Here is a 10,109-nt window from a genome sequence, read left to right on the forward strand (position 1 = left end):
TCTATGATCCTACGGTTACAACAGATTCTAGTGCGGCGAACGACGATTTTGTCCCTGCTCCAATGAAAAAAGTTAAAGGATTGAATGCCATTTTAGACACTTGGCTTGTGAAATGAATCCACTCTCCAGAGTATAATCCAGATATCAAACATGTTGGGAGCCGTTTGGTAGTACTCGCTGGAGCAAATTCTCCGTGAGAATCAACCAAACAACAAGATCCTAAGATCATTACTATCCGGAGTCCAGATTTCTCGTAGTTATTTGATGGTGCAAATGGACCCTAATTAATTAATCATCATGTGATTTGGTGTACAGAGTGACATCAACACGTCAGAGGGGAGAGGAGGACATGTTGACCATTATCTATCCATCATCAATCTACTCTCATCTTCTAGCGTCCTATCGTACGTACGGATCTTTTTTTTTTAATTTAATCTCCTTTTATATACTCCGTGCGCCTCAAAATAATTATCGTTGTCGTTTTCCGAGAAATAACTTTAACTAATTTTATATAAAAATATTAATACTTATGGTACACGGTTAATATCATTAGATAGATCGTCGAATCTATTTTCATAATAAATTTATTTGGAGATACAAATGTTACGCATATTTTTTACAAACTTATGGCACGAAAACGAAAAACGACAGATAATTTGGGACGGATGGAGTACATGCACTATGATTGTTGATTATGATCTTGTTAAATAGAGACAAGGGCAATATTATATATGTAGTATGAGGGTTGTGCGTATTATTATTGGGCTCAATTGGTTGGCTTTATATGTTATTTTTGTGCATATTTTCAGAGCCACTTTTGCAGGGATTTTCATGTGGCTTCTCCACCGGCTTAATTAGAAGCTATACCAAATGAACGGTTTCTGAAGGGGAAAAAGAAGAAGAAGAAGAAAGTTAGGAACGGTGAAGCCGAAGCTATTTTGGAGGCGGAAGCTCAAGCCACGAAAACATAGTTTTCCTGATTTTTCTCTTTTTAAACAAGTCTAAGCTCTACCAAAGAGGGTTTTATAGTGCTTATTAAAACAGCTCCAGTCCAATACAGTGTTTGGGAAACCGCCAAACGGACGGACACGTCTGACGTCCCTAAAGAAAGGAAGAAAGCATCCGAGGCTAAAAGCAGGTTAATCGTAGCGCAGGTTACACGTTAATCGCAAACATCCGCAGGCCGCAGTGGTAGAGAGAGCAGAGCTAGCGTGTGAGGGCCGCAGCCGGACCAGAAGTCTCGCCGGGAACACCGCATGCACCGGCGTCGCTGTCTGTCTCTGTCTCCTCCGTCTCCGATCCGTCCATAGGTGAGGTGACCCAGCACGCACGCCAACGCCAACGCCAACGCCAACGCCATTGCCGTTACAGTCGCAGTCTATGCATCTGCTACTGCAGTGCAGGCAAGCCAGAACGGGCGACGCCACGACACGCCAGTACGCACACCACACGCACTTTGGTCGTCATCGTCTCCGATCATCGCCTTGGATCGAATTCGATTTGCACTCTGCTCCTGCGTCTGCGTCCGCGTCCTTCTAGAAGATCACCATGCTTGTCACCGCGCGTTTTTTTCCAACCTCACCATCCCCTTCTTCCCGCCTACCTTCCCACGACCCTACGGCTACGCTACATTAACATATGGCAGCAGCAGGTCAGTGACAGTCAGCTCTCAGCTGCAGAGCAGAGGAACTCCCCTCACGGCCTCTCCACCGCTTTACTGTTCACTCTGCTAGCTGCCCTGCCTGGCTGCCGCCGATGGACGCGAGCCGGGGCAGCAGCAGCGCCATCTTCCCGATGCCGCAGATCACCCCGCTGCTCTTCGCCTCGCCACCGGCGGCAGCATTGCCATCTTCTTCCCTCTCTCTTTCCTCCTATTCCTCCTCCTCCTTGCGCGGCCACGCGCCGTCCATCACCAGCTTCCCCATCCTCGTGCTCACGGTGCTGGGCATCCTCGCTGCCTCCGTCCTCCTCCTCGCCTACTACGTCTTCGTCATCCGCTGCTGCCTCACCTGGCACCGCGGCTCCTCCCACGTCGCCGGCCCCATCGTCTCCCGCCGCGGACTCCGCCCCCAACGCACCGGCACCACAACCTCCAGCAGCACCGCGCCCGCCGACGCCGGCGCCGAGCCGCGCGGCCTCGAGGACGCCGCCATCCGGGCGCTGCCGGCGTTCAGCTACAGGAAGAAGCCCGCCAATGCCGCGGCGGCCACCGACGAGTCGTCCGCTCCCGCGAGCGAGTGCGCGGTGTGCCTCGGCGAGTTCGAGGAGGGCGACAGGGTCAGGATGCTGCCCGCCTGCCTCCACGTCTTCCACCTCGGCTGCGTCGACGCCTGGCTCCAGGGCAACGCCAGCTGCCCGCTCTGCAGGGCCAGTGCGGACGTCGCCGCCACCCTCTGCCGCCTGCCCCCGCTGCCGCCCGAGGAGGAGGTGGTGGTGACCATCCAGGTCGTCGTCCCCGGCGGCGCTGAGGAAGACGGCCAAGACACGCGGGAACAGGGGCAGCGAGAAGCCATCGTGCCACCCGCTGCCGAGTTTGAAGGAGAAGACACCTGTACAGATCGTCAGGTCAGTGGTGAGAAAACGAAGAGCACCATCGATGGCATGACGGAGAGGAGGAAGGATGGAGAGGTTCTTCCACCGAGGACGAGGACGTCCTTCTCCAGGGACGGAGACGCAATGGCTGGTGGTGGGGAGGTTCACCTGCAGATTCGGGAGAGCATCTTGCAGAGGGAGTCACTCCCGTACACATGATCATGACAGCGACAGCAGCGGCGGCGGTCGAGTGTAGTGTAGGCAATTGGATCAGCATTCTTCTTTTCTTTGCTGAAAAACGTGATTTCAAGGGGGCGTCGTGTACGGAAGACTTTTCTTCTATCATCTCTTCTTTTCCACTTTTTACTTCTTTTTTTTTTTTGTTGACAAATTCCCACTTTTTACTATAGCAATATATATGCAGGATATTGGTCCCATCCCTGTTGAGAGAGAGATGGACAAAGTTTTTTTTTTATTATTGAAAGGTAAAGTATTTTCACTAGGAGTACTTACAAGAAGAATGCATAATCTTCTTGACAGGAGTAAAGACAAGAGTTCAGAATACTAGATTGCCCTGTTTTGCGAGCTTGTTCGGACGTCCTAAGTCCTAAGATGACAACCTGCTCGTATTATGCTAATGAAGGTCTTATATCAATTGCTTTAGTGAATTTAAGTGAAAAGTTCAAAACTAAAATATTATAGATCTTGCCAAGAGCTGCAATGTCCATTTGAATTTCAGTACGAAATAGTATGTTTTCCCTAAGGTAACAAACTCCTGATGCTTAATATATTGCTAAAAGCTTGTATCAAATTTTTAAGGATCTTAACGCCTGCAAATGAACAAAAAAACTCAACTACAAAATTGTTGATCTCATTGAGTGCTACAATTTTCATATAAAAATCAACTTTTGACTTCTGCATACTTCTCAAACAATACGATATAGAGTGGTACACTGCTGTTATTCATGATTTGCCCATGTAATCTGATTGCAACTCCCAACCAACACGTCTTATGTGCCTAACGCAAGCTCCATGCTTTTGTAGGCACACTAGCACAATCCAGTGTGGCGGCGTGGCGCTGCCTTGCGGTGCCTGTTATTCTAAGTATTGACCAAAACTCCATACCTCTAAATGTCTCACCAAATACTCTAGTTCATAAAAAAGGGCATGCGGACATTTCTGTTTTGAATACATCATAGCTTGACTGATCAGGTCTTTCCTTGCTGCAGGAGCTGGCAGTTCACCAGCCATTGATTTTCGGATATCCAAAATATCTGTAATACTACATGTAAGAACTAACAAGAAAACCCAAATCCTTCAACCAAATATTTGCAGAGGCTACCGTTGCACAGCTTTGGCAGTATCTGAATCTGTTTCCTGCTCCTGAGGTTCAGGCAATGTGTTTGCTGAACCTCCAGGTGATAGGCATGCAAGCGCCTTTGCCTTGATCTGGTTGTAGAGTCGCAAAGCTTCCTTGAGCTCATCCCTAGCGTCGGCGCCATGATTTCGCCATGAATCCACCACTCTCTTGTGGAACTCCATAGCCAGAGGATAGCTGCAGATGCAGAAACATGAGGAGGTCCATACTGATCAGTTCGAAGTTGGAATACAAAGCAGCTTCTATTCCTAAAGTAAAAACAGAACTTAACATCTTATGCCCAGTGGGGGAGCTTGATCTTAAATCTAGGGGGTTGGGGGTTACTGCACCCCAGCTTACAGCTGTTTTTTTTAAGTAGTAGAGTTGGTTATTTTGAAGGTTGCTTAGGCATGCCACATGTTGGCCTGAACAGAGCTCCTCCCCTGCTTACAGCATGTCTGAACTATCTCCACTATGTGCTTAGAAAATGAACATCAATCATCCAGTCAGCCACTATGCTGCCTAATAGCATGTGAATTATCTTAGCATCTCTATTTTTTTTTGGTCTGGTTATGTTTGAGTTGAAGCTAACAAAAATCACGCTCAAGATAGATTCAAGAGGGAAGGAAAGAAAACTCATTGTAATGCATTTGTGAAACTATACCTTCCCATAGCATCGTAGGCTATATACATACCCTACTCCATAGTGCTTCGGACCAAAGCTGTCCTTCATCCTCTCCACTGCATCCTCCAAGTATGGGACAGCTTCAGTGACCTTACCGGTCAAGAGCAAAAGCCACCCAATCCTCGCTGCGACATTGCCCTCCAAATGCTGTGCCTGAGGGATCCTCTCAAGCATTCCCAGGCTCCTCTTCAGCAAAGATATTGCCTTTTCAAACCCATTCACCATCTCATACAGTGAGGATACCTCTATATACATCTCTGCCACTTTGTCAGCTGTGGCAAATTGCTTCTTCTTCAGGATGTCACAAGCAATCTCCAAGCACCTCTTTGTGTCCCCAACCTTCTCCTGGTTAGCGAGCGCCTTCGCCATCGATATGAAAACTAGAGCTCGCATCTCGCTATCCTTCTCCACCTGCTTAGCGACATTCTTCAACACATTGACAGCCTCATCAAACTTGCCCAATGCGATCTTGATGTTTGCCGCGTCAATCTCAGCGTGCAGGAGGTCAGGACCAGCCGCGCCCCAGCTCTTCATCACCTTCTGCGAAATCTCATTCTGCTCCAGCGCCTGCTCATGCTGCTCTAGGCCTCTAGCCCAGTGTATATCACCCCAAGCAGGCGCCTGTCGTGCGCAACCTCCACGGAGTTCTTGCCGAGCGTCGACTCATGCAGCTCCAGCGCCTTCTGGCAGAACGGCAGCGCCTCCTTGAAGTCAAGCAGGGTGGTGTACGCCTCCGCGAGGTCCCGGTACGCGACTCCCAGCTCCCGGCTGCCCGGCGGCAGAATGGACTCCTTGAGGTCGAGGCAGGAGCGCATGTCGGCGAGCGCCTCCTCCCGCCTCCCCACCCCCGCCTCTCCCCACGGGCCTGACGTCGAACCCTCCCGGTTCCTCTCCAGCCCCGAACGCGACGCCTCCATCGGGGAGGAGAGGAGCGAGGAGGCGTAGCGCGCGAGAGAGGAAGGAGAACGCGTCGTGGAAGCGGGAGAGGTCGAAGGAGGCGGAACCCGCGAGGTGTAGTGCCATGGCGAGCGAGACGGCGTCTGAGGCGGAGGCAGAGGCGGGGGTGGCGGCGTTGGGGCTGGCCTCGAGGATGCCCAGGCATCGGAGCGCGAGCCCGAGGACGCGGGACGCGTCGGCGGAGCCGGACGCCTCGAGGTGCTGACCGAGCTTGAGGCAGGCGAGGGCGAGGCGCCTCTCGTTGGCGGGCACGGCGGCCTCGAGGCGGGAGAAGGCCGCGAGCATGTCGTTCGTTGACCTCGCCGCCTCGAACGCCTCCTCCGCGGCCTCCGCGACAGCAGCAGCGGCGGCCCCGGCGGTGGCGGGGACGGGAGGCGGCGGCCGCGGCGAGAAGTGTCGGCGCGGCGGCGCGAGGAGAGGGTTCATTAGGGCTTTGCGCGAGGGGGACGTGAAGGGGACCCGCAGGCGGGTCCTGAGGAGAACGGCGGCGGCGCGGCATAGCGCCAAGGTGGGCGATGGAGCGATTGCTAGCTCGCGGCGGCGGCGGCCGGCGGTGAGGGCGAAGAGGGAGGAATTTGCGCGATGGGCTGGGCTTTCTCCCCTTAGCAGTAAGTAGCTGAGCTCATTAGATACTGTCAGGGCCGTACACTGGGCTGGGCTGGGCTGAGAAACATGTGCCACCTACCGAGGGCATATGGACCACCGAAAACTGAAAAATTAGGCCTGTTTTTGTTTCGCAATCTCTTTTCGCGACCCGTCGCGCTCGGACCTGAGCACGCAACCACGCAGCCCAAAGCCCATTACCGGCGGTGATGGATGATTCAATCATGGCGTTAGGGTTTGGGGTTGGGGATATGCTCAAGGCGGCCTTGGAAGCAGGTTTTGGGGGGGGGGGGGGGGGGGGGGGGCACTCGTGACATGGCGGTGGAGTGGGTGAGATGGGGGTAGGGCAGGTCTCCTCCCGGTTGGGCGGGGTTGGCGATGAGGGCGTCGCGATGGAGCTTGTCCGCGAGCTACCCTGTGTTTAGGGGAGGGTGAGGGCGAGAGGTGGGTGGCGCGGCGAGGCGGGGGGAGCTGCCGGGCGTCGATGATGGAAGCCGGTGGCCGGGGCGGGGCCGAGGACGACACCGGCGGAGCTCAGTTAGGGGAGCGCGGGTTCGAGGGACGGGGGTGTGGTGAGGCAGCAAGAGGTTGTCTGCCATGTGTACCCATTGACTTGGTTTTGTCTCCGGCTACAAAAAAAAATAACGATAATTATCTTGTCCCAAATCAAACATGGACATAGGACCATCCTATCCCAGAGAATTGAAATAATTCTCAAAAAAGAAATAGACTTGTCTCGTCACTCTTTGTCCTCAAACCAAAGACAATCTAGTAGGGAGCCCAAGTTTCCATCTCAAATGAAAAAGAAAACCCTATACTAATTTTGTTGACTATTCAGTCAAATCTAAGTTGTGTTGAAACGCCCTGCCACACTCGACATCTCCATTGTACATACAGTCTACAGGATCAATTTATTTTTCAAGAAAAAAATGACAGAAACATAAATGAAAATGTTCCCGTTCCAAAAAAAGAGCCTAATCGTCTAAGGAAGGTCCGCAGCCAAAAAAAAGGAAAAGGAAAAAGGAAAAAAAAAAGTCGCCTCCTCCACCAACAGCCGTAGAGGCACAGGCAAGAAGGATCGGAACAGCCCCATGGTCTAATGGTTGTACGGCTGTGGCCGCCCCAGCAAAAGGCAACTATGCAAAGCTAAGACTACAGCCGATCTTCAAATTAGCGACCTATACCTGGATTTGAGTTCGTCACAGTAAAAAAAGTCAGCTACCCAAAACATTCCTTCTCCAACAGCCTGCCTCCGTCCCCGCCTCGCCGTCGTCGTCGGGCCCGCATCGCCGGCGAGCTCCCTCCCCTGCACGGCCTCTCCCTCCCTCCCTGCGCGCAGATCCGGCGAGCGCCGCCCGCCACCCTCCCCGCCAAGCTCCGCCCACTTCCCTCCCCGGCGAGCTCCGCCCGCCTCCCTCCCCGCCTCGCCGTCGTCGTCGGGCCCGCCTCACCGGCGAGATCCCCCCTGTACGTCCTCCCTCCCTCCTTGCACGCAGATTCGCGCGAGCGCCACCCGCCTCCCTCCCTGCCAAGCTCCGCCCACTTCCCTCCCCGGCGAGCTCCGCTCGCCTCCTTCCCCACCTCGTCGTCGTCGCCGGGCCCGCCTCACCGGCGAGATCCCCCCTGCACGGCCTCCCTCCCTCCCTACGCGTAGATCCGGTGAGCGCCGCCGCCACGCTGCAGTACTTGGCCCAGTGGACGGCCACCGCGTCGGCGGACTGAGCCCAGAGAGGAGCGCGCGTCGTCGGTGCCCGCTGGTGCTCACCTCGTTGCCGCGGAAGACTTTGCATCTTCGAGAAAGAGGACGCAAATAAGCGTCCCGGATGAAAGCAATAGAGATTGCGTGGAATATTGGATTAGATTGATTGGAGAGTCCTATGTACATATATATAGGGAAGAGGAGATCTTGTGGCTTATAGAAACAGAACCAACAGAGATCTCCTCATATCTCTCTAACCAAATATAGGGCTGGCCGGCTATACCAGGCACAGGCCCATACACGCACAGCACATATACATGTATATTCTAACACGCCCCCGCAGTCACAGCATCGATGGGTCGAACGTTGAGACTGTACTGAAACTCCGTGAAGACAGCAGTAGGCAAGCCTTTGGTAAAAATGTCGGCGAACTGGGACGTCGTCGGGACGTGAAGAACGCGGACAGCACCAAGAGCCACTCGTTCTCGGACGAAGTGAAGATCAATCTCAATGTGCTTGGTACGCTGATGCTGAACAGGGTTGGAAGACATGTACACGGTGCTGATATTGTCGCAGTAGACCAATGTGGCATGGTGTAGGGGTGTATGCAGCTCAGACAACAACTGGCGCAACCAAGAAGCTTCGGCGACGGCATTGGCGACCGCACGATACTCAGCTTCAGCACTGGAGCGAGAGACCGTGTTTTGGCGCTTGGAGGACCAGGAAATCAAAGTGTCACCGAGGAACACCGCGTAGCCCGAGGTGGACTTACGAGTGTCAGGACAGCCGGCCCAGTCGGCATCGGAGTAGACAACAAGATCAAGCTGACTGGAGGCTCGAATGTGTAACCCCAACTCCAAAGTGCCACGAACATAGCGCAATATGCGCTTCAAAGCTGCAAGGTGAGGCTCTCGCGGATCATGCATATGAAGACACACTTGCTGCACGGCATAAGCAATGTCCGGACGTGTGAAAGTGAGATACTGCAGAGCTCCTGCTAGGCTGCGAAAATCCATAGGATCTGCAATGGGGTTGCCATCAGCTGAGAGCTTCGGGTTGATATCAACCGGAGTAGAGCAGGGCTTGCAATCTGCCATACCAGCACAATCTAAGATGTCCAACATATACTGATGTTGAGATAAGAAAAGACCACAGCTGGTGCGCTGAACCTGCATGCCCAGAAAATGATGGAGTTCTCCCAAATCCTTCATAGAAAATTCCCGCTGAAGCGCTGCAATAATACGCTGGCGCAGATCCGCTGAGGAAGCAGTCAGCACAATATCATCAACATAGAGCAGGAGATATGCAGTCTCAGAACCCCGACGATAAACAAATAAGGATGTGTCCGACTTGGTCTCAACAAAGCCCAACTGGAGAAGGAACGTGGCGAACCTGCTATACCAAGCACGGGGCGCCTGTTTCAGGCCGTATAAGGACCTGTTTAAGCGGCAGACAAAATCCGGGTGAGAATTGTCCTCAAATCCTGCTGGCTGGGCGCAGTAGACTGTCTCGGAGAGGGTCCCATGGAGGAATGCATTCTTCACATCAAGCTGATGAACTGGCCAACTGCGTGAGACAGCCAACGAGAGAACTGTGCGAATAGTGGCGGGCTTCACAACGGGGCTGAAAGTCTCATCGTAGTCAATGCCTGGGCGCTGGGTGAATCCACGAAGAACCCAGCACGCCTTGTAGCGCTCGAGAGAACCGTCTGCCCTGAACTTGTGTTTGAAGACCCACTTGCCAGTCACCATATTAGAGCGCGGTGGTCGCGGAACTAGATCCCAAGTGTGGTTGACAAGCAGAGCTGAGAACTCCTCCTACATAGCTGCACGCCAATGGGGGTCAGCAAGAGCGGCGCGATACGTCCGCGGGATCGGCGACAGGGAGGTCGTCTGAAATGCCGCCGGCTATCGGTAACCAGCTTTCCCACGCGTCCTCATGGCATGTTGATTGACCACAGGGACGATGGGAACCGCCCCAGGTGGAAGGCGAACAGCAGTAGCAGCCGGTGGTGGTGGAGCAGGTGGAGATGGAGGCCGTGGGTGACGACTGTATGTCAGCTGAACTGGTGGGACCGGTGCCGTAGTAGCCTGCCCATCCCAGCGCTGGAAGCCGGGTGGAGGACCAACAGGGCGACTGCCCAGACCAGCCGGCTGGCTGCTGGAGGGGCCAGCTGCTGGTGGTGCACGTGCCTGACTGCCCAGACCAGCTGGCTGGCTGATGGAGGAGCCAGCTGGTGGTGGTGCATGACCGGCTGTTGTAGCCGGGCCTGCTGT

General features: G+C 53.8%; 2 protein-coding genes and 1 pseudogene across 2 annotated transcripts; 2 read left to right on the top strand and 1 right to left on the bottom strand.

The window, feature by feature from the left end:
* The first annotated feature begins 1,034 nt into the window (after positions 1 to 1,034).
* Positions 1,035 to 3,777, top strand: LOC136464863 (RING-H2 finger protein ATL1-like). The gene is made up of 4 exons (XM_066463809.1): positions 1,035 to 2,853; positions 2,957 to 3,017; positions 3,577 to 3,636; positions 3,762 to 3,777. Exon 1 carries the CDS (start codon positions 1,756 to 1,758, stop codon positions 2,749 to 2,751), a length of 996 nt encoding a protein of 331 aa, XP_066319906.1. The 5' UTR covers positions 1,035 to 1,755; the 3' UTR covers positions 2,752 to 2,853; positions 2,957 to 3,017; positions 3,577 to 3,636; positions 3,762 to 3,777.
* Positions 3,778 to 3,880: 103 nt separating this feature from the next.
* LOC136464862 (protein KINESIN LIGHT CHAIN-RELATED 2-like) lies at positions 3,881 to 6,100 on the bottom strand (annotated as a pseudogene).
* Positions 6,101 to 6,618: 518 nt separating this feature from the next.
* LOC136466316 (lysine-rich arabinogalactan protein 19-like) lies at positions 6,619 to 7,788 on the top strand. Its single transcript, XM_066464696.1, has 2 exons — positions 6,619 to 6,721; positions 7,340 to 7,788. Exons 1-2 carry the CDS (start codon positions 6,619 to 6,621, stop codon positions 7,786 to 7,788), a joined length of 552 nt encoding a protein of 183 aa, XP_066320793.1.
* The last annotated feature ends 2,321 nt before the right edge of the window (positions 7,789 to 10,109 follow it).

Source organism: Miscanthus floridulus, chromosome 7 (assembly GCF_019320115.1).
Source record: "Miscanthus floridulus cultivar M001 chromosome 7, ASM1932011v1, whole genome shotgun sequence".
NCBI classification, from domain to species: domain Eukaryota; kingdom Viridiplantae; phylum Streptophyta; class Magnoliopsida; order Poales; family Poaceae; genus Miscanthus; species Miscanthus floridulus.